Source organism: Mus musculus, chromosome 5 (assembly GCF_000001635.26).
Source record: "Mus musculus strain C57BL/6J chromosome 5, GRCm38.p6 C57BL/6J".
Classification (NCBI taxonomy): domain Eukaryota; kingdom Metazoa; phylum Chordata; class Mammalia; order Rodentia; family Muridae; genus Mus; species Mus musculus.
In genome coordinates, this window is record NC_000071.6 from 30352553 (window position 1) to 30375452 (window position 22900).

The 22900-nt window shown below is 50.7% G+C and overlaps 2 protein-coding genes across 15 annotated transcripts in view; one reads left to right on the plus strand and one right to left on the minus strand.

Annotated features, from left to right (window-relative positions):
- Drc1 (dynein regulatory complex subunit 1) overlaps nt 1-14143 on the plus strand; it is an 85361-nt gene extending 71218 nt beyond the window's left edge. For 4 of the 5 annotated variants that reach the window (XM_017320954.2, NM_001033460.4, XM_030254633.1 and 1 more), the window contains 10 exons: nt 2587-2726; nt 3060-3194; nt 3713-3945; nt 5911-6023; nt 7016-7105; nt 7449-7535; nt 10451-10722; nt 11403-11546; nt 11836-11938; nt 13942-14143. In XM_017320954.2, the coding sequence (XP_017176443.1) occupies nt 2587-2726; nt 3060-3194; nt 3713-3945; nt 5911-6023; nt 7016-7105; nt 7449-7535; nt 10451-10722; nt 11403-11546; nt 11836-11938; nt 13942-13998 (1374 nt within the window). In that variant the 3' untranslated portion in view covers nt 13999-14143. The remainder of the gene's footprint in view (nt 1-2586; nt 2727-3059; nt 3195-3712; nt 3946-5910; nt 6024-7015; nt 7106-7448; nt 7536-10450; nt 10723-11402; nt 11547-11835; nt 11939-13941) is intronic. The other variant, XM_017320953.2, reaches the window with a different exon arrangement.
- A 370-nt stretch (nt 14144-14513) lies between these two features.
- The window catches only part of Otof (otoferlin), a 95665-nt gene continuing 87278 nt past the window's right edge, over nt 14514-22900 (minus strand). For 2 of the 10 annotated variants that reach the window (NM_001286421.1, NM_031875.2), the window contains exons 39-47: nt 22290-22450; nt 21423-21565; nt 21039-21127; nt 19341-19439; nt 18978-19219; nt 18349-18527; nt 18148-18248; nt 17524-17726; nt 14514-15488 (exon numbers count right to left, since the gene is read on the minus strand). In NM_001286421.1, the coding sequence (NP_001273350.1) occupies nt 17546-17726; nt 18148-18248; nt 18349-18527; nt 18978-19219; nt 19341-19439; nt 21039-21127; nt 21423-21565; nt 22290-22450 (1195 nt within the window). In that variant the 3' untranslated portion in view covers nt 14514-15488; nt 17524-17545. Of the gene's footprint in view, nt 15489-17308; nt 18018-18147; nt 18249-18348; nt 18528-18977; nt 19220-19340; nt 19440-21038; nt 21128-21422; nt 21566-22289; nt 22451-22900 lie in introns of those variants that run through there. The other 8 variants (NM_001313767.1, NM_001100395.1, XM_006504209.4 and 5 more) reach the window with 7 other exon arrangements.

Genomic DNA, 22900 nt, shown 5'->3' on the forward strand with positions numbered 1-22900 from the left:
AGGTGCCTTAGTTAGGATTTTCCTGCTGCGAACAGATACCATGACCACCAGGGCAACTCTTTTTTTTTTTTTTTTTTGGTTTTTCAAGACAGGGTTTCTCTGTGTAGCCCTGGCTGTCCTGGAACTCACTCTGTAGACCAGGCTGGCCTCGAACCCAGAAATCCACCTGCCTCTGCCTCCCAAGTGCTGGGATTAAAGGCGTGTGCCACCATGCCCGGCCCCAGGACAACTCTTATAAGGACAACATTTAATTGGGGCTGGCTTACAAGGTTCAGAGATTTAGTCCATTATCATCAAGGTAGGAGCATGGCAGCATCCAGGTAGGCATGGTGCAGGAGGAGCTGAGAGGTCAACATCTTGTTCGGAAGGCAAACAGGAGAAGACTGGCTTCCAGGCAGCTGGGATGAGGTTCTTAAAGCCCACCCCTACAGTAACACACTTTCTCTAGCCAGGCCACACCTACTCCAACAAGAGCACACCTCCTAATAGTGCCACTCCCTGGGCCACCATATTCAAACCATCACAGAAGGCAAAATATATTTTTAAATGTACATTGGAAAATAATTTTTTTGATAAATCTTCCTTTAAGAATGATATTTGCATGTGATAATTTGAATGCAAGGATCACATGCTCATTGTAGTATGGATATAAACACATGCTGTGGCTTGAGAGGTTTGGAGAGTGCTGACCTGTCTCACTGCAGAGTTGTGGGGAGCACAGGGGCTGTCGGGACACCACCACACAGACACTCTGCACTCTCTGTCCCAGAGAGGATCAGAAGAGCCACTGTTGTCACCTCTAGTTCCAAGTGGCTCCAGAGGCCTTCCACTCTGTGTGGTCATGCCTTTCTTCATGTTAACTCATCCAACATGGAACTTTTCTCCTGGACTTGTGTGCTGAGCTATCTCACTGGTCCTTGGCCAGCCCCTGAGCACACGTGGCTTGGGTTCTGATCCAGACTCCTGGGCTATGCCCCAAAAGGTCGTGTTTGGAATGTGACTGGTTTCCATCAAAGACAAAAGAATTGTTCTCAGGAGCCACACTGAACCAAACCAGGTCATCACACCTGAACTAATCCTCCCCTGAGCATCTTCCATGGGTCCTTTGGGCTCTTGTTTCTTGTTAGAACTCTTAACACCAAATGTTAGATGTGGTCGGAAGAGGAGATGTAGGCCCTGGCAGCTCCCTGCCTGTCTGTCACACCTGTGTCTTCTCTGAGGCTGTTCTGAAAGGAGCTCAGTGCTGACAGGGCGTGGTGACAGGGGTGGGTGGGGACAGGACTCCCCACCTGTGGAGCACAAACCACACACTGCTCTTGGCAAAGCCAGTTTTCTGAGAACCTTGGACCTAATCATTTCACTTCTAAGAAATAAGACGTGCTGGGTGGTGGTGGTGTATGCCTTTAATCTCTGCACTCAGGAGGCAGAGGCAGAGGGGCAGAGGGGCAGAGGGGCAGAAGAAAGACAGAGAGAGAGAGAGGCAGAGGCGCAGAGGTGTGCAGAGAGGGGCAGAGAGGGGTAGAGAGGGGCAGAGAGGGGTAGAGAGGGGCAGAAAGGGGCAGAGAGGCAGAGGCAGGTGGAACTCTGTGAGTTTGAGGCCAGCCTGGTCTACAGAGCAAGTTCCAGGACAGCCAGAGGTACACAGAGAAAAATTGTCTTGAAAAAGAAAATTAAAGAAAAAAAAAGGAGAGGAGAGGAGAGGAGAGGGGAGGGGAGGGGAGGGGATGGGAGGGGAGGGGAGGGGAGGGGAGAGGATTCGAGGCAGGGTGTTAGGAGGTTGTTTGGCGAGGGAGTGCTTGCCTAGCAGGCAATAAGCCCATGGTTCAATTTTTGGGGTGTATTTGTAGAGATTGTGTTTGGCATGGTGACTCATGCCCATAATTACAGCTCTTGAGAGGCTGAGGCAGGTGAATTCCTATGAGTTTCAGGCCAGCCTGGCCTAGGTAGTGAATTTTAGGTTGTCATAGGCTGCATGTTATATGTGTAATTTATACTAGCATTATTTTATAGTAGTGAGAATGATCAAACAGCAAACACAGCTATAGGGAAGTGGTAAACATTGTTATATGGTGAACAGCTATTTACTATGTGATTAAAGAATATGTAAGATTATTTTATACTTTTACTAATAACATTTTTTGGGATTAGTAACAGTATAAAAGAATTTTACCAATATAGAATTTCCTCATATTACTTAAAGTATTTGTATTTTATTTTCAGTTATGTATGTGTGTGTCTGTGTGTATGTGTGTGTCTAAGTCTCTGTGTGTCTGTGTGTGTGTTTGCCTGTGTGTATGTATCTGTGTGTGTCTGTGTGTGTATGCCTCTGTGTGTGTATGTATATGTGTGTGTCTGTGCGTGTGTGTGTCTGTGTATGTGTCTCTGTGTGTGTATGCCTCTGTGTGTGTGTCTCTGTGTGTGTGTGTCTGTGTGGATACATGCATGTGAGTGGTGGCCAGAGGCGTTAGACTGCTGCAGAGCTGGGCTATGCATGTATAGATGTGTGTATTCATGCATGTATGTGTGTACCTATGCATGTAGACATACATGCGTGTATTGTGTATTTACTTTTAAAATTTACACCAGATTCTTGAGCAACAGCTTCAGCAGATGAAAGCAACTTACCAGCTAAACCAAGAGAAGCTGGAGTACAACTTTCAGGTCCTGAAGAAGAGAGATGAAGAGAGCACAGTGATCAAGTCCCAGCAGAAGAGGAAACTGAACCGGTGAGCCGGAGTGTGGGTGGGGAGTGGGCGGGCCAGTGGTGAGTTGAGGGGAGTGGTGAGTGGGCAGGCAGGTGGTGAGTGGGTGGGGAGTGGGGAGTGGGTGGGCGGGTGGCAAATGCCCGGGTGAGCAGGTGGTGAGTGGATGGGCGGGTGTTGAGTGGGTGGGTAGACCGGCTTGCTTTCTGGACCTTTTGTGGTGGCCCCCAGGCATGGGTAAATGGTTTTTTCTTCTGAAGGGGGAGAAAAAGTCAGGCCATGGTGAGAGGGGACAAGCGCGAGGGGTCACCTTCATCCAGTGGGCTCAGCTGCCCCACTCTGCTTTCCTCCTCTCAGCCTGCACGATGTCGTCAACAATCTGAGAACAAAATACACCAAGCAGATACGGCAGTTTCAGGATGACAACCAGTCCCTGACCTCCGACTACAAACGGCTTGTGACGCAATTCAAGGACCTACAGAAAGCCTTGAGGTGTCCTGGCGATTGAGTCTTTAGGACCTGCCTTGGACGGGTGGTGGTGGTTGGGAGGGCGACTTGGCAGGGGCTCAGTAGCAGTGATTTCACTAGACATGAGCTCAGCAGCTTGTTTTGAGCCAGCCCAACGCTTAGGACCTTCTCGTGTGTGTCACTAGTCCACCCTATTCCTTGTTGAGACAGCTGCATATTATCCCAGGCCGGGTGTTGGGGATTTGAGATTCTTCTTAATGTTCTCATCCTATTAACAACTGGGGGCACTGCGGCTAAGACACCGCTGCTCCAGTCTCCAGCATGTGACAAAGTGACACTCATAAGGGATGACATCAGAGCTAAAGTCATAGGAAGGTCACTCTGCTAGAGAGCCAGCCAGAACAGGGTGTTCAGAAAGGTGGCAGAAGACAGTCCCTCGGAAGATGGGGGGGGGGGGGGCGACACCCATAGCTCACAGGACTGAGAAGGCCGGGGATTGCTGAGGTCAGCTGCTGTGCTCAGTGCCTTCCCTTCCTTCACAGACACTTCATCATCATCGATGAGGAGAAGTTTCGGGAGATTTGGCTGATGAATGAAGCAGAGGCGAAGGAACTGGCACAAAGAGCCTTTGATGTGGACAGGATCATCCATTCCCAGCACCTGGGCTTACCCTGGAATATGCCTGACTTGTGGTTCCTGAATAACGTGGGGCCGATTTCCCTGCAGCAGCAGAAGTCAGTCACACAAATACTGGAGGAACTGCTGTTGCAGACAGGTGACGAGAAACGGAGTCAATAAGGTGTAGCGCGGAGGGTCCCTCTGAGAGTGTAGGTCAATGCGCTCATGTTACATGGGGACAGCAGGGGAGATGCTCAGTACTGAACCAGTGAGAGGGTTCAGCGGGTAAGGGAGCTTGCCGCCAAGCTTGACTCTCTTGAGTTCAAACCTGAGAACCCACATGATAGAAGGAGAGAACTGACCTCTGACCTCCACACATGTGGGCTCCCACGTACAATAAATAAAAACATACTCTTTCCCCTCAGTTATTTTGTTTGTGGTACCCAGCGCCTCATACACATTAGGCACACTCTGAAGTTCAATTGCCCATTATCTTACTGTCGCAAACACTGGCTTCCTTTCCACATGGACTGTGTGCCCGAGCTCCCTCCGACAGCCCTCTGACCAGCCCTGAGCTCTTTGCAGTTGTGTGTTTACTTTGGGGATTGTGTGTGCGCCTGAATGAATAGACTTGCTTGTTTGTCTTTTCATTTTCTTTGTTGGATAGTGGTTGGTACAGATCGCCCCAAGTAGGTTTGTTGGGTTATCGGCTTTTGTTATCTTGTTGGAAATTACTACACAGATATGTGGTCATTTCCATATTCTCAGCAGTGTATCCTATCTCCAACTCTCAGAATCTCTCATGTGGCCCACACTGGCCTCTCAAACTCCAAGTAGCCAAGGCTGGCCTTGAACTCCTGACGCTCCAAGTTCTAGGATTACAGGCATATGCCAGCCCATAGATATGATCATGTTCTTTGAATAACCGTCCTCACACGGCAGGATTTCTTCAACACTCAGACATGGGTGGCCACAGGGAGGCAGCAACAGGCTCATTAGCTCAGTCTTGAGTAATACATGACTTTTAAAAGTATTTATTTATTTATTTATTTATTTATTTATTTATTTATTTGTGTGTGTGTGTGTGTTTGCACGCCAACGCCACAGCACATATATGGATCAGAGGACAACTCGCAGGAATTGGTTTTCTCCATTCACCACGTAGGTCCCAGGGACCTAGGTTAGGCTGTCAGACTTAGCGGCAAGCATCTTTAGTTACTGAGACATCTTACCAGCCATTACAGGAGGATTTGAACTCCCATTTTCTGATTAAAAGTTAACAGGGTAAAACATTTTTAATTTTTTAAATTGTATTTTCTCTTTTTTTTCTTTGTGTATTTTTTTCCTTCTTTTAATTACAAAAATGATGTGTGAGTATGTGCTACACGTGTGAGCCTGAGGAGGCCGGAGGGTGGCATTGGGTCTCCTAGAGCTGGAGATACAGGCGACTGTGAACTGGCAGATGTGGGTCCTGGGAACTGAACTCATGTCCTCTGCAAGCACAGTCAGTGCTCTTAACTTTGGAGCCGTTTTTCTATCCCTTTTAATTTTAAAGTTTTGTTGTTGTTGTTTTTATTTGTTTGTTTCTCATTACAGGTGGTTGAGAACCACCATGTGGTTGCTGGGATTTGAACTCATGAAGAACAGTCAGTGCTTTTAACTGCAGAGCCACCTCACCAGCCCCCCCCCTTTAATTTTAAAAGAAGTTGTGGTTCAGTTGCTGTTAGTATGCCTCTCGGAGGCAGCCATTTTGTCCTTTTATTTGGCTGCTTCTAAACCCCGTGGGTTTCGCAATCTTGTAACCTGCCTGCAAAACCGTCTCCAAAATGCAAATAAATACATTGAGACTCCTGTCTCACTTCACGGCTCATAGTAGGATTCTAAGCATGAGGCCTCCAGGTAGATGAAGTTGGGAACCCACTCTCTGGGCAGGCTCTCTGGGCAGGCTCCATCCCAAATCTGGTCCCCCTGCGGCAGGCTTTGTTCTGCACTCAGAAATAGGTGGCCACTGAGAGGCAGCAGGAGGCCCATTTGCTCAGGAAAAACCACCAACTGCTTCTCAAAGTCCACAAGGACAGGATGTCACCCTCTTAACTCCCTTCTTTCCTTGACCCCCTTGTAGAGGATGAGGCCACAGAGGCAGCCATGTCGGAAGACGAGGATTACATGGACCTGCCCAATCAAATTTCAGCCAAAACCACCACAAAGGTCCTGATGCTCCTGTGTGATGAGTCGGTAAGGCCTCTGAGGCCCTGTGGCCTGGAGCCAGGCCTGCCCAGAGGGAGGCTGGGGAGTGAGCTTGCAAGGCAGTGCTTGCAGAGGCCTGGCCAGCAATGGCTGCTCTCCCAGTGGGCCACTAAGGTGTATTCTGGAAGAATTTCCAGCTCCTTCTGAGAGCAGTGCTGGTGGACAGTAGTGCCATGCCTGCCACTAATTCATCTGCTGGGTTTGCCACGCACGTGGATGCACCAGCTGTGGCCTTTCTCCAGCTGCGTAAGGTCTAGGATGCTTCCACTGTCTTGGCAACTAGAATCGGGCCCAGAGCAAGGTCATGTTGGAGCTGGCCCAGCTGGGGCTGGGTTACTGCAACATCTTGTGGGTGTTCCTGAGACGGCAGCATTCTGAGGTGGTAGGAGGAGCTAAAACACGGCTCAGCCCCAGTAGTCCTGGACAGTCAAGGCAGTTTTCTTTGTTGCTTCTGAAGTTACTCCTGCTGAAGGAATCAGCTGGCAGGTCCTCTCTGTCGTATGCAGCCAGACAACATGACCAACTCTCTTTGGAACCCTTCCCGAGTTCCTCAGCTCATTATGGCACTTGGCTTCTCCTCACCCCACCCCGATCTGTGTCGCACACGTGTGACTCAGGTTTCCATTGTCTTCTCTCCCCTCTTCAGTGCTTTGGGGGAACTGTGGTGCAGCAGGCACTGGGGCTCAGTCTGGTTTAAAGTAATGTGAGGACTCAGTTGTTTGCCCAGTGGCTTGTGGGTGAGGTAGAGGGTAGTCTAAATCCAAAATGGGATCTAACTCGGTCATTGGTCTCGTTTCCTGACCCTGGCTTAGGTCTCTCAAAGTGAGGATCATTGAAGATCCCACCTTCCAAAGGCTCACTGTTAGAGACTGTACTCTGGCATTGTTCCTGGAGAGTCACTTTATGGATGGTTGCAGACCCCATGCCGTGTTCCTGAAACCTGGCTCTGACTGGGGGTACCATCTTTCTTTCCTCCTCAGGGTTTCCTCATAGAGAGCAAACTACTGAGTCTGCTCCACCCCCTGGAGAAGAGTGAATGCTATCTGCTGAGGTTGGACGCCATCTTCTCCGTGAGTCCCATTGGGCGGAAAGGATACGGGATCAGGGGACAGGTCCTGTTTTCTCAACATTACCTCAAGACTGCACCAGTCTCCCAGGGGCTCAACAGCACTGCCTGCCTCCCACTTCAGATTGGCTTTGGTGTCATGTTCTGTGTGGAGTCCTCCTGACTCTGGGCTTTGGTTGAGCTCTGGTGGTTCCAGTTCACTGCAGCTTCCTGGACTCTATTCAGCATCCAGGGGTGCTGAGAGGAGCACCCAAATCTCTGGTTCAGAGAAGCTGAGAGTCTATGATGGCCCGAGTTCATGGCCTGCTTGACAAGGCGTCTGAGTGGCCATCTTGTTTTCTTCTCAGGCCCTGGCAATCGAAGACGAGGATGACTTATACAAGCTGGTAAACTTCTTCCTTCGATACCGAGCCCACCGTCTATCCTCTGCCCAGGTGAGACGGGCAGCTGGGGAGAGCATTTCCTTTCGTTCCATTTCTGTACAAGTTTTGCTTTCCTGTGGAGCTCTGCCCTCTTTCCCCTCTGCCTCTGTCTATGGCACAGGCCTGCGTTCTGATGTGGTTGGCACCTCTCTCCACCATAGCTTCTTCTCTTGTAGCTGTTTGGGCAGCATGCTGGAGTGCAGCACGGACCCTAGACCTGGAGGCAGTTGATGGTGTCTATGCCAGGAGTGGCTAATACCATCGGCTTATAGTTATTATTTTTTTCTATGTGCAAAGGGAAGAATGGCTGGAGAGGGATAGGATGTTGTTCTCTATTGAGGTTCAAGGGCTCAGTTTTCCTGGGCTTTCCTTAAAACCAGGCTTTAATCACCGTGAGACATGAGTGCACTGCATTCTGCACATTCTCCTTCATCACACTTTCCTATGAAGCAGGACTCATTTGTAACACCATGAATATTATGTTGTAAATGATTTCAGAATGAGATGCAAAGGGAAACTTTGTGGAGAGTCACATCCAAGGTTTTAAGTTTTTAATTTAAAAGTCAAAACTAAAAATGGTTTTAATATTGTTAGCACCAGGGTGAGTTTCCTGACAGCCTTCAGAGCTGGGGAAGGGGGAGTGGATGGAGAGAGAGGGAGAGAGGGAAAGAGAGGAAAAAGAGAACAAGAGCTGGGGTGTGGCTTATTTGGAAGGCACATACTTAGCATGTAGGAGGTCCTGGGTTTGATTCACAGCACTACATAAACTGTGTGGTAATGTAGACCTAGGATCACAGCGCATGGGAGGAGGTGGCAGGAAGATCTTAAAGCAGACATGATGTCTGAGGGAGAGTATTTTCAATTAATATCAATTTAAGGATTAGTTTCATTAATATATAAAGAGCCCACATAAGCCAATAAGAAAACAAGACCATAGTGCAAAGGAAAGAGTGAGGCAGTCTTCAAACTCACAGTCTTCCTCCCTCACCATCCTAAGTCAGGGGATTACAAGTGTGCACCACCATACTTGGACCAGGACAGGCAACCTTCTCTCCTCTCCCCTCCGAGACAGGGTTTTTCTGAGCAGCTCTGGCTGTCCTGAAACTCTGTCTGTAGTCCAGGATGGCCTCCAACCCAGGCATCTGCCTGCCACTGCTTCCCAAGTGTGGGGTTAAAGGCATGCTAGTAAAGGCAACGTTTAACATGTGGTCAGCCTTCCCTGTCGAGAGGGGAGTACAAGTGAGGCCTGCATAGCAGCCTCTGCCTGTGAGGTTGGCAGTAGAGTTCAGTGTCTGCTAACATAACTGATGCACTGTGCACAGGCACACTCATAACCTGCTGGGAGTCTGATGGCTGTCCCTTCAGTGAGGACAGTTTGGCAGCATCAGTCACTTTACAATTCTCCTAGGATTTTGTTCTATAGATAGAACACAGTTGACTTCCATCCTTTCTCTTCCTTCCTCCTCCTCTCTCTCTCCCTCCCTCCCTCCTTTCCTTCCTTCCTTCCTTCCTTCCTTCCTTCCTTCCTTCCTCTCTCTCCCATTTTCTCTGTCTTTCTTCCTTTCTGCCAGTTTCTTTGTCTGTTTTTCTGGTTTTTTGTCTGTCTGTCTGTCTCCTTCCCTCCTGTCCCTCTTTCTTTCTTTCTTTCTTTCTTTCTTTCTTTCTTTCTTTCTTTCTTTCTTTCTTTCTTTCTTTCTTTCTTTCTTTCTCTCTCCCTTCCTACCCCCTTTCTCTCTCTCTCTCTTTCTTTCTTTCTTTCTTTCTTTCTTTCTTTCTTTCTTTCTCTCTCTCTTCCTTCCTACCCCCTTTCTCTCTCTCTTTCCTCTTTCTTTCTTTCTTTCTTTCTTTCTTTCTTTCTTTCTTTCTTTCTTTCTTTCTTTCTCTCTCTCTTCCTTCCTACCCCCTTTCTCTCTCTTTCTCTCTCTCTCTCTCTCTCTCTCTCTCTCTCTCTTTCTTTCTTTCTTTCTTTCTTTGATTTTGAGACAGGGTCTTAGGTAGCTCAGGCTAGTCTCAAACTCTATGTAGTCGAGGATGACCTTGAAATTATAAATCTCCTACTCCTGCCTTCCCACGCGATGGGATTATGGTACACTCCTGAATGCTCTGCTTAATGCAGTTGAAACTACATGTTTGTTATAGTTTTTTAATTGCAGCATTATTTCAAATAGAAGACTGGAAACTGCAGATTTCCATGCTTAAGGAATGTATTTAATAATTCATGGTGTTCTCTTATAATGGGACAGGAGGAAGACGATTTAAATTTGAAAATTTTTACCAGGATCAATTCTATATTATGTATGAGCCAAAGGGGTATTTACAGCATTGGAGCATGTGACTAGCAGTACAGAGAACACCTGTGAACTGGATTAGAGATGGAGCACAGGTCTCATTCCAGAGCCTGCCCCCTCCTTACTCACCTGCCTTCTTTATGTAAATGCATCTGTCTTTGTCAGGGTTTCTATTGCTGTGATGAAATGCCATGACCAAAAAGCACATTGGAGAGAAGAGTTTATTCAGCTTACACTTCCACATTGTAATCCATCACTGAAGGAAGTCAGGACAGGAACTCAAAGAGGGCAGGAACCTGCAGGCAGGAGCTGATGCAGAGACCATGGAAGACTGCTGCTTACTAGCTTGCTCCTCACGGCTTGCTCAGCCTGCTTTCTTATAGAACCCAGGACCACTGGCCCAGGGAAGGCCCTGCCTCCCCTGTTGATCACTAATTGGGAAAATGTCCTGTAGTTGGAAGCATTTCCTCACCTTAGGCTCCTTCATCTCTGATAACTCTAGTTTGTGTTAAGTTGACACACAGCCAGTCAGTACAGTGTCTATCTACAGGTTTTTTAGACACTCTGCTGATTCCTTCTCTTGTTTCTCTGTGTGTTTGGGCATATCCAGACCACAGTCAACCCTGTACCTCTCTCTAGGCCAGTTCCTCCATTCATAGCAATGTGGAGCGTACAAGCCTGATGTCAGCACTAGAGCGTTTGAGTCTGATGTCCCAGACAGACAAGGGAAGCATGGTGTCCAAATCAGATCAGGAGCCCACAGAGCAGGAGGACGAGCAGGAAGGTGACAACGCAAGCCTCTCGAGCAGGGAGTTGGAAGAGCAGGAGGACCTGTCATCACCCAGGTTCATCCACCCCAATGATGTTCTCAAGATTCTGGAGGCCTTTGTCACGGGGCTGAAGAAGCCTAAGTATGCAGGGGTACAGGGGTGATGGAGGGCTTGCTGGGAACACAGTGCTGGGACATGGTGCTGGGACACAGTCAGAGGAGAAATGGCTATACACATACACACACATACATACACACATGCATACACACATACACACATGCATGCATACATACATACATACATATATATACACATGCATACACACATACATATATACACATACACACATACACATACATACATACACATGTTCACATGCATACACACATACACACACATACATACACACATGCATACACACATACACACATGCATGCATACATACATACATACATACATACATACATACATATACACATGCATACACACATACATATATACACATACACACATACACATACATACATACACATGTTCACATGCATACACACATACATACACATACATACACATACACACATGCTTACACAAATGCATACACATACATATGCACACATGCATACACACATACACATATACACACACATACATACACACATGCATGCACACACATACATGCATATACACATATACATATACACACATACATACATACATACATATATACACACATAGATACACACATACACACACACACACACACACATGTGACTGGCATTGCCTGGGTGACAGGTAGAAACAGGCACTACTTTAACTTCCAGGGACGCTCAGCCAGTACTGAAATTGAAGAAAGAGACTCGAGATAACTCGAAGGACACGGAGTACTGGGAATCCCTGGCTGCGGTTATTCCTTTCTTCAAGCAGAACCTCTGGGATGCGCTGTACAAGGCCTTGGAGAAATACTAGTCAGCATCAGAGCTCAGAAGAACAGGGAGCTGGGTGGTCTTTAGGGGCAATCCTGTCCAGGGGCATCGTTGTGTCTCCTGTGCTCACACAGTCTGAGGGGGTGGGTGGTGGCGGGTGCTGCTCCCAACCTCATTGTCTGTCCCTGTTAGCCTGGGAGGAAGGGAAGTGTCCCAGGTCTTCCCCTGCTCACAGCCAAAGCAGAAACACCAAGGGCCTGGCTTCTAATCAATAGAGGATGGAAGATGAAGCTGGCCTCTACTTAACCTGCTTCCTGTATCCCACCCCTAGTCTCGTGCTGACCGAGAGGGCCAAGCTGCTGATGGAGAATGAGTCTCTGGAGCAGCAGAATGCAGAGATGCAGTCCCTGCTGCAGCAGTATCTCCAGGCCAAGGTAGGTGCTGGGGCCCCGGGCCCCGACTCAGGAGGTGGCACTGCTGGCAAGGCTGTGGGTACTGCAGGTTGTCCTGACAAGGCCAGCGGAGCTGTGACTGTCATGCTGGGGTCACAGCCTTGGGTCACTCTGCTCTGACTGCTCTCTTGTTTTTTTAACTTTAATTCTTTCAGCTAGTGTGTCAGGTAGACTAGGCTAGCCTCAAACTCTATACGTAGCCAAGGATGGCCCTGCACTTCTGCTATTCTGCCTTGGGATTACAGGCATGAGCCATCACGGCGGGTAACCTATGTGTACGCTACTGGGGAACACACCTAGGGCTTTTTTACAGGTCGAGCTCTACAAACTGAGCAACGTCTGCGTCTCCCTCTTCCCTCTTGTTGAGAGCCTTGTAGTGCAAGCTGGCCTCGAACTCATGGAAATTCTTTTTAGTCTCTCAAGTACTGGAGTGATAAGCATGAGCTAAAATGCCCAGCTGTAGAATCATTCTTAATTATTTCTTTTAAGCACTCTCGAGTATGTGTGTGTGTTCTCTCATGCCATAGCACATAAGAAGACAGCTTTTGGGAAACAATCTTTTTGTCCCACCATGTGGGTGGAACCAGAGACAGGGCCAGGAAGTCAGGCTTTTGGTGAGCACATTTCTGCAGAGCAACTTCACTGGCTCACACCCACCCTTGTTTGTTGGTTTGTTTGTTTCTCTCTCTTTCTTTCTTTTTTCTTTTTCTTTCTCTTTCTTTCTTTCTTTCTTTCTTTCTTTCTTTCTTTCTTTCTTTCTTTCTTTTTTTTTTTTTTTTTTTTGGTTTTTTTTTCGAGACAGCATTTCTCTGTATAGCCCTGGCTGTCCTGGAACTCAACCAGGCTGGCCTCAAACTCAGAAGTCTGCCTGCCTCTGCCTCCCGAGTCTATGGATCCTGAAGGTTAGGATCAATGTTCTTCACCACACACCTGGCCAGAATTATTCTTTTCTTCTTTCTAAATTGTGTTGACCTTGCTCTCTCTTTTTGTTTTGTTTTGTTTTGTTTTGTTTTGTTCTGTTTTGTTTTGTTTTGTTTTGTTTTGTTTTTCAAGACAGGGTTTCTCTGTGTAGCCCTGGCTGTCCTGGAACTCACTTGTAGACCAGACTGGCCTTGAACTCAGAAATCTGCCTGCCTCTGCCTCCCAAGTGCTGGGATTAAAGGCGTGCGCCACCACGCCTGGCAGAATTATTCTTTTAAAAAACGATACTGAGTCCAGAAGTAGCTTCTGGGTCGCAGGCCCCCTTCCCCCACCCTTGTATCCTCTAACAACTTTCTGGGCAGAAACTCTCCTCCCTGGTTCACAGAGAGAAGCAAGCTTGGGTACTTGGTGAGGCTTCTGCAGCTCTGAGCTTCTCAGGATCTGACTCAGGGTCCCCGTGAGTGGGGAGCCAATTCTGTGCTGTCAGAGGTGTCCAGTGATAACTATAACTTGTTCCCACGGACTGGCCAGAGGAGGAAGGAAAAGTCCCTGTAACCTGGCTGCACACACTCTGTGGCTGTGCTGGGATGCTTCAGGGTGGGACTGGGGCCAAAATGGTTGTGACAGTCTCCAGTCCCTTGTCCATCCAGCCACAGAGGACATACGGCTGATCTCAGGTCCCAGGCCACACCTGGAAGGTGGATGGGGTGAGTCTTGGTATCATGATGGGCTCTTGGCCTGTGACAGGACTCAGACGTTTGGGGACACATGGCCCCTGTGCCTATGGATTCGTCTGTGCACAAGAGGATGGAGATGAGGGCTAGAGGCAAAGGCTAGACTGAGGAAGCAGCAGGGGGGAGCTTCTGGGGGATGAGTGGGGAGCACAAAGGAGAATGCTTCTGGGAGCACTAGCTGGAGCCAGACAGAAAGCCCTGGCATCCTCCAGGGACCCTGACACCTCTCTACTTTGGAGAAGTCCCTTTGCAGGGACTGGGACTCTGGGAGAGTCAGCACATGAGCTCTCACGGAGGGCAAGAACATGACCTTCACCCTTTAATTTCCAGGTAAACACAGAACTGCAGATCCCACCAACTCAGGGCTTCCGGATGCCCTCAAAATGAAGAAGGATCTTCAAAGCCTGGTGTCATGGAGTCTACACCCATCTCTTGAGAGCCAGACCCACCCTGGGTTTTTCTGAGCTGGATCTTTCTGCCAAAATAAGGCATCACTGTTCCCTGAAGTTCTAATAAAGTCTTTTAAAGCTTAGGCTGAATGCTGTGAAAGAGGCCAAGGCTACATGGACAGGGTGCTAAGTGCTAAGTGCTATTATGGAACTTTGTCCCTGGGCTCAGACCTAGGTAAGACCAGCACCAGGGTCCCTTCCTGTCCTTGGGAAGGTGCCAGTCACTGTGGGTGGAGGCTTTGGAATCGTATAACTTCACATCGTCCCCAGACTGAAGGAAGTTCTCCATGCTTTGGGGCCCCTGGGTCCACCATGGTGTGCCCTCTGGGCACAGCTGAGGCTGGCAGTCCTGTGCCTGAGGCCCACCTTAAATGCCCCTTCACAAGATGTTACCCACAAGAGTTTTACCATTCCTTCCCACACCCCAAACCTATTCTTCCCTGCTCCACTTCTGTCTCAGAGTTTGATTTATTTTATTGAGGGAGAGAAAAAAAAAATCACACTCAAGAAAGGAACAGCAGCCAGCAGGCCCACAGAGGCAGAAGGGCACCGCTTTAAGTGTACACTCGGGTGTGGCTGTCGGCAGGAAGGACAGGGCAGTCAGTCTTCAGGACGGCCAGTACACCTGATTCACACTTGGAGCTTGTGTACTAGCTGACACACACTGGCCAAGGCAGAGGCACCCCTGGAAGTGATGGGAAGCCCAAGGCTAAGCTGTGAAGTGACTGTGACTGTGAGAAAGAAGCAGAGCCAAGAGGAGAGCATGCGCAGAAGCAGCTGGCCGCTGCCCGCCGCTCGGCCTGGATGCTCTGCAGAGAGGTGTGCCGCCTCGCCTCTGCTGGCATTCCTGGTGCTTTCCACGTGTTCCTACTCATCAGAGCCTTGGGCATTGCTCCGCGTTTCTTGGTTAATTTCACTGGTGCCTTAAGACAAGATTTGGAAAGCACAGGGAGGGTTGGGCCACTACCACTCTTGGGGTTGGGCAGAGGAACCTGGTACTTTAGACAAGAGGGTATCTGGTTTTGGAGGCCAACTGTGCCCCAAACCCCAGGCAGGCCTGGGACAAGATCAGGCAAGCAACAGTTTGGGTGTGGGGTGGGGATGAAGTCCAGCAAGCAGGTGTCTTGCTCAAGGCTGGCAGGCGTGGGAGGGCTCCTCAGGGAGTTGGGAGAGAGTCCAGGTGAGGGAAGGCAAAATACGCAGCAGCCCCTGGAGGGATGCTGGAGCGGGCTGGGGTGGGGCACACTTCAGGCCCCTAGGAGCTTCTTGACCATGTAGCCTGGGAGGCTGTAAAGGAAGAGGGCCAGCATGAGCAGCCCCAGCAGCGCCAGCACGATCTTGATGATCAGCCACTTGTACCGGGTGCAGATGAGGTACTTGATAGATTTGAGTGGGTTCAGGAACCAGACGAATGCCGTGTCAGGCCGGCTAGGGTGGGGAGAAGACAGGAGGGGCTGGTCAGATAACCAGCACCATCCACCCATACACCCACACACCCACACACGTCTCCCATCTTTCTGTCTTTCCATAGTGAGTGCTAGAGCCAGGGTGGAGCCCTTATCTAGTATCAGATTGCCAGCTTCTAGATCCTGTCTTCTCGGGGAGACCTCACTGTGCCAGCTCTGCCCTGAGCCTAGGTGGCAGATTTGTCAGGGACTCAGCCCCGATTGCTTGCAATGATGAATTGAGGCAGACCCTGGTATTACAGGCCACACACGTCCTTCCTGAGATCGCCTGTACATCATGCAGGCTTCTGTCTCCCCATATTCTCAGGAAATCAGAATTGCTCAACTTCCCTCCCTCCCCCCCCCTCCCTCCCCCCCTCCCTCCCTCCCCCCCTCCCTCCCTCCCTCCCTCCCTCCCTCCCTCCCTTCCTTCCTTCCTTCCTTCCTTCCTCCCTCTCTCCCCTCCTTCCTTCCTTCCTTTTTTGGGACATGGTCTCAATTAGCCTAGGCTGGTCTTTTATTCACCATGTAGCCAAGGATGGCTTTTGACTTCTTATCTGCCTGCTTCTAACCGGCTGAGAGCTGGGTTCTAGGCATGCCTCATTACCACTGGCATATGTAGCCCGGGCCATTGAACCCAAGGCTTCACTAATGCTGCAAAAATATTCTACCCACTGAGCCCCATCCCTGGCCATCAAACCCTCCCTTTATGATAAACCCACAGATAATGTCCTCAGCAAACGTTTGTGCAGCTTGAGCGCCGTGCCTCACTCTCCACAACTTGCCCGCCATCAAGGGGCTAACCTGCTCTGCCTTCTGCAGAGTTCCTTGGTAAGGTCCCCTTGTCAGCCTCTACTGTCTGCAGTTTGTGTCACAAGATCAGCAGGCCCCATAAAATGTCACAATATCAAATTAAAGTGTTGGATGCGTGTGCATGCCAGAGCCCACACCTGTGCACGCATAGGAGGTCAGAGAGAGGCTGTAGAACTCTACTTAAGCTAGGGTCTCTCACTGATCTGGAGCTAATCTGGGCCCAGGAAGCCCCAGACATCCTCCAATGTTTACTTCCAACAGTGCTGGGGTCACAGGCTCAGGTACAACCGTGCCCTAGCTTTTTTGTGAGTGCTAGGGACTTGACCTGGGGTCCTCAGGCTTGTGTTGCAAGCACTTTTGACTGAGCTATCTCCCTAGCCTCTGGATATACTTTCCCAACAACTGTCCCATCATCTTTCAGAGGATGTGGGCCATAACCCCATTGTAAGAGGGGGATCAGGGGAGGGATGTGGGTCCAAGTTGCCTGAGTTTCTATCCCCAGATATTGTGGGCAGGTTAGAGTCCCTTGAGTCTTAGTTTCTTCGTTTGTAAGATGCTTTAACAGGAATTCCTACTTTCTGGACCTAGGGAAGCAGTGAACTGAGAACATGCTGGTGAATCTCAAAGCCTGCAGGGACACGGTCCTAGGCTGATGTCAGCTTAACTGTTTTCCCTGGTGGAACAATTTCCCTGGGGGTAGGAGCCAGCTGTACTCAAGGAGGCCTCTTACACAAGGAGGAACTGTTTCAGAACAGCTTGCCAACCCTAGACAAACCCTGCCCCCTGTGCCACCCCGCCCACGTCTCAGCTTCCTCTTGCTTGTGGAACTGGAGTAGAGTCCGAGAATAACACTGCTGCAGCCGGTGGACACTAGACTGGCACTTTGGCACCTAGGCTGGAGACCCAGGGCCACCTAGCCAGGTGGCCTTGGACAAGCTATGTCACTTCTCTGTCCCAATAATATAAAAATTATAAAAGAGTCATTTCTGGTTCTGATGAGAGTATGACTACATTTAAAGTTCGAAAGTTTGCAATACATGTTTATGTGGATGCACATATGTGCTTGTATTCTGTGTATGCTTATGTGCGTGTGTGCACTTCTGCATGCGTGTGCACTGTGTGTACACATATGAACTTTATGTGTGTCTGTTGAGTGTGTCCCATGTGCTGGCCCGCCCTTGTCCAAAGGCAGAAGGAAGAAGTACCAGGCCTAGGCGACTGCAGGGCTCAGGCCCCAAGGATCTTCTTGGCCAGGTAGCCAGGCAGAGAGTAGAGAAACAGGGCGAAGAGCAGCAGCAGGAGGAAGAGCAGCAGGAATTTGAGGAGTAGCCAGCGGTAGGTATGCCACAGGAAGTAGCGGGCAGACTTGAGAGGGTTCAAGAACCAGATGAAGCTTGTGTCCGGCCGACTGGAGCATTGGGAAGAGCAGACAAGCACAGGGAAATAGCAGGAGAGTGGGAAGGGGTTTGGTGAGAGACCTCCACCAAGCAGGAGTTTCTGGCACCAAGTCTGGCCACCTTTGGAGTGCTTGCATTGCCTTTGTCAAAAACTAGGAAGAACCCATACCACTGTCAGACTTGGGGGCTGGGCTTCCTGGGAAAGCAACAGCTTTCTTTGAAGATGAGCTTCTTTTGGTTCAGAGGGAAGAGGTAGCTTCGGGGTTGAAGGAAGGGTTGAAGGGTTGAAGCCCATGATGGGTCTGTGGGCCAGGAGGGAACAAAGTAGTTGCCTCTGAAGTAAGGGCAAGAAGACCAGAAGGGTCTGGGCCCTCTTCTCTTTTCGGCTCCCGTGGTGTGGTGTAATTGGGGTCTAGGCAGGCGGGTACTCACTTGGGTTTTTCTAGGGGATCAGGTTCATTGCGAGCCAGGCCCACAGGGTTCTTCTCTGCCTCCTCTGCCGTGAGTAGGTGTAGCTCCGCCTCCACTTTGCCCTGAAGGAAAGAACAGAAGAGTTCCAGTGTCTGACCCACAGGGCTAGGTATCCCAGCCTGGCCCCTGTGGGTCGGATCCCAAGCAGGAAGTGGTACCCACTGTGAGCTCAAACTCATCATTCTCATTGCGGGCCAGGAGGGGCCACCAGCCTTTGACACGTTTCTGTTTAAAGATGGAAACCAGGGGTACGTCCACCTCCCCGGTGGCCATCTCCATGGTGCACTGCTTGGCTGTCTTAGCGCCCCTCGGGAACCGGTTCAGGTCCAGCTCGATAGCCCCTGTGGCAACATCGTATCGGAGTCAGTCTCGGGTGGGCGTGGCAGGGGTGGGGACTGTCCCGCTTCCTTCTTTTCCACTCCCACTTTTGTTTTGCTCAGGCCCTCGCTTAGCTAGACATCTTCATCCTGGCTATAGTGCATCCACTGAAGTCTTACCAAACCCAGGCTTACAGATGCAGATAGAGTTTGGTGCAATCTGAGACCCAGGGAAATCTGCCTCCTTAGAGATTCTTGCTGGTTTCCCATCAGTAATTACCTCGACTACCTGGTGTACCCACTACACCTGGCTGTTCCCGTTATGACCCCAACAAGCAACTGGGAAGATTCTTGGAGAGGCAAGATTCCCATTTGCTATCTCTGGCTCTGAGGACTAGGTGACCCCTCCCATGGACTCAGCCCACCCACCCCTGCCCCTCAGCTCTGGGCCCTAGGCCTGTCTCTGCTCTGCACCCAGGAAGTCGTCAGCCGAGAAGTGGTCAGCGTCCCAGATCTGCAGGGTGAGCCGCGCAGGGATCTTGTACTCCGTCTCATCCCAGGAGAACATAGACTCCTTTTTGGACATAACGATCTTCTCTTCGGCCGCTAGGTAGTCGAAGGGGAAGAGGTATCTCCAGTTGAAGTTGCCCTCCCCCGTGAGGGAGTGATAGTGGACATCTGTGTCCTGTTTGTCCTCCTGCTGGCCCTTCAGCCACCTGCTGGGAGGAGTCACCTGCTCCAGCTCTGTGGCCACACCGCGAGGGTCCCTTCCCACCCCAGGATCCCCTTCTCCCAGAAAAGCGGACATGCCCAGCTCAGTCTGTGACTGTCACCCACCCCCTCACAAAAATGTCACTGGACTTCTCTCCCGTGAAGAAATCATCGTCTTCCAGGACCACCTCGTCTGTGTTCCACACGATGACCCGCAGCTCGTACCTGGACGGGTAGGGAAGCCCATCAGCAGCCTGGGGTAGGGCTTGTCCCAGGTTCTGGGGACAGATCAGGGTCTCTTATGTGCTAGCAAGAGAAGCCCTGGTAGTCTTGAGTGGGCTGGGAGAGTTGGGGAGGAGACTAGAGGGAGGTTTCTGTCCAGTCGTGTCCTGGTGGGTCAAACAACAGGGTTCCTCGGGGGAAACCAGCCAGTCTGGAGCAGACACCCATGAACACTCCTGGGTTGTGGGGCTAATATGGGAGGAAGAAGAGGAGCGTGGCCATGCACAGTTGTCCCCATGCAGGGGGGCTGCTACCATGAGGCAGGGAGCATAGTCTGTCCATGTGTGTCTAAAGGCAGGAGTGGTGCTCTATTTCTAAGAAGTTCTGAGTGAAGCCCAGTGGCCCAAAGTGGAAGCCCACGGACTCTGGGTTTCTTTATGTCCTCATCCTCAAAGAGGATGTTCCCTTTGAGTTTCAGTTGAAACTACAAATGAGGTGGTTACATTTCAACCATTATGCGTGAGGTTCATGGGTGGGAATGTGGTTCTCTGGAACAGAGCTGGGTTTACCCCTTTGTGATCAAGCCTGGAACAGAAGGCTAATAGCCTCAGGCTGGAGGTTGCTACAGGCAGAGCTGGCTGCACCATTTGCTTGTGGCCAGAGTAAAATGGAAACACTGGCCCCAATCCCAGGTTAAAAATCCTCAAGAAACAAGAGGTAGCTCAGGGCTAGAGTATTTGCCTAGTATGCACGAGACTGTAGGTTCAACCCCCAGGACTGTCATTAAGAAATTGAGGACGGCAACATCAGGGTTGGAAAACAAGAACACAGATAGCTTTGTACGCCCAGAGGTTGGCCCCAAACCCAGGGACTGGTAATACGGAACGGGCAGTGACCACCCTGACACCTTATTCAGTGTGATACTCAGTTCCAGGAGCCAAGACTGCCTAGGTGAGGCAGGTGGCTTAGCTCCACATCGGGGAGCTCCCTCCACCCTACCATCTCTGGTGTTTTTCAGGCAGTCACCCAGAAGAAAGGCTGGTAAAATGTGAGAGTGGTACAGAATAGGCTCTGATAGGTTCTTCTGCGTGCCTGTAGTAGGAGTGTGTGTGTGTGTGTGTGTGAGAGAGAGAGACAGAGGGGGGGGAGGAGGGGGAGGGGGAGGGGAAGGGGGAGAGGGGAGAGGAGGGGAGAGGAGGGGAGAGGGGAGAGGGGAGAGGAGGGGAGAGGGGAGAGGGGAGAGGGAGAGAGGGAGAGGTGGGGAGAGGGAGAGGCGGGGAGAGGGAGAGGAGGGGAGAGGAGGGGAGAGGAGGGGAGAGGAGGGGAGAGGAGAGGGGAGAGTTGTGAGTGCAGGTGGCTTTGAGGGGTGGCTATGTCTTTGTGAGGGGGATACTATGATGTGGAAGAGGGTGCCGGGGTGTGGGTCATCACATTCACTGTGGGCAGAGCAGGTAGTGCCCCACTTAGAGCAGGTCTGGTCACACCTGAGGCCCTGGAGTAGTGACTAATCCAGGCTGCCTTCTGCCTGAAGGACAGTCTAGGCTGTGGTGGGAAGTAGATGGGACAGGGTGAGGGGATGGTGCCCGTGCCCAGGCAGCTCACTTCTTGGGTTTCCTGGGGGATATATCCAGAGGTGTCCCAGGGGCTGGCATGTCCATGGGGAACATGTCCACCCACAGCTCCAGGCGGCCCTGAGGAAGAGAGGGGTGTGACAGATGTCTGAGTGACGTTTTTTCCTTCTGCTCCTGGCCTAGCTAAAAGTGCATGCCATCAGTTTCTAGCTTTGGATGCTAGGATGTCTTATAATGTCACCAATAGCCGGGGACAGCTTCTGGGGTGGGGAGCCAACAGTCTCATGTGGGTCTCAGAACCACTCTTGCCATTCAAGTTGGCCCCAGTGGGGCGGTATGTGGGCATACAGAGGGGACACAGGGAATATTGTGAACCCCATTTCTATCCTTAGGATTGCAGCCGTGTGCACATCACCTGCTCAATGCCTGGCTTGTCAGGGTTGAGCAGCGGCCTGGTCTCCACGTGTTCCGGCACAAGGCGGCAGCCCACCCGGGGGATGTCCTCCCAGTGTCTCAGAGCAGACAGTGCCACGTGCTCATCTGTGGGCTTCCTCTGACCTGTGAAGTCCAGTGGATCAGGTGCATACACCTGGCCTCTTCAGAACCAGGGGCTCTAGATGGGGGCCATGGGCTTAGGAGAACAAAGCTCTGAGCTGTGACAAAGCCCCGAGTCTACCTTACCTTTGTTTTATTGCTAGGGAGACAGACACTGAGGAGGGCCAAGGTCTCAGCTACACCTCTGGCTCCAGAGAGACCCATGACCCCCACTTACCAGGCTTAGGGAAGTTGAACAGAGACCCCTGATGTGTTGTGAAAGGGAGGGACCAAGGAGGAGAAACCCCTTCTGTGGAGGTGTAAGTACTCCAGCACAGACCCTTCTCCAGCCTCTGGGAAGTGCCTCACGGACAGAGAGGAACAGGGTGGGTAGGGGATGGGGTGGGGCTTGAAGTCTGAGAGACCTGGGCCTACACCATTGCTCTGCCTCTGTAGAGATACGTGAGTTTGGTCAAGTCACCAAACTGGAACTTGTTCGGTCTCAGTTTGCTCTTCTGTAAAATGGGTTATTTTCCCCACCCATGGAGATGAATGAGAGAGAAAGAGGGGAGATAGTGTGTGAGATACAAGAGAAGGTGTGAGGGCAGGGGCTGGGCAGACTGGAGGGGGCACAGAGCACAGGGTCACTAGAGGACATCTAGAAGTCCCCCATAGAGAAGTGTGGCTCTCTGAAGCCCCACCGAAGGCCCCGGAGGAGGGCCAGTCAGCTGCTTCCAATGTCCCTTACCATTCTCATCCTCTATTTCTGAAGGCCCCGTGAAGACACGGTTGGCAACCCTCACTCTCCCATGGGGACCAAAGTGGGGGCCGTCCACTTTGCCCTCTTTACAGAGGCGTGTCAGGATCTGGCTGGGCTTCATGGGGTCCCTCCAGATATTGTAGCCATGTCTGTGGGTGGGAGAAGACACACAGGCGTGAAGCCTTTCAGGCTGGGACATCCCAGATCCTTCTGGCTACTCTTCCACAACTGGCCGTTGCTGACACCAGCAATGAGCCTCCAGCAGCTTCACCCAAGATACTAGGGCTGCTGGGGGCTGGTCCTTCTACTTTGTCTTTGTCTTTGACATCGAGTGCTTCCCAACCAACGCCCCCCCCCCCCCAGGGCTCTTGTGAGGCATCAGGTAACCAGAGAAGGAGGGGACTTGACCAAGGCAGAGACCTTCCCAGATCCTCTAAGGGCTTTCTTTATCCACTGCCCTGTCCCATTCCTTTCTTCTTTCCCCATTCTGACTCCTTTGTCATGGAATCCCGTCTGTATGGTATCGTGGAGTAGTCAGGCCTGGCTCCTGAAGCTGCACTCAGTGTGAAGTGAAGGCACACACCTGACTGAAACCCTGG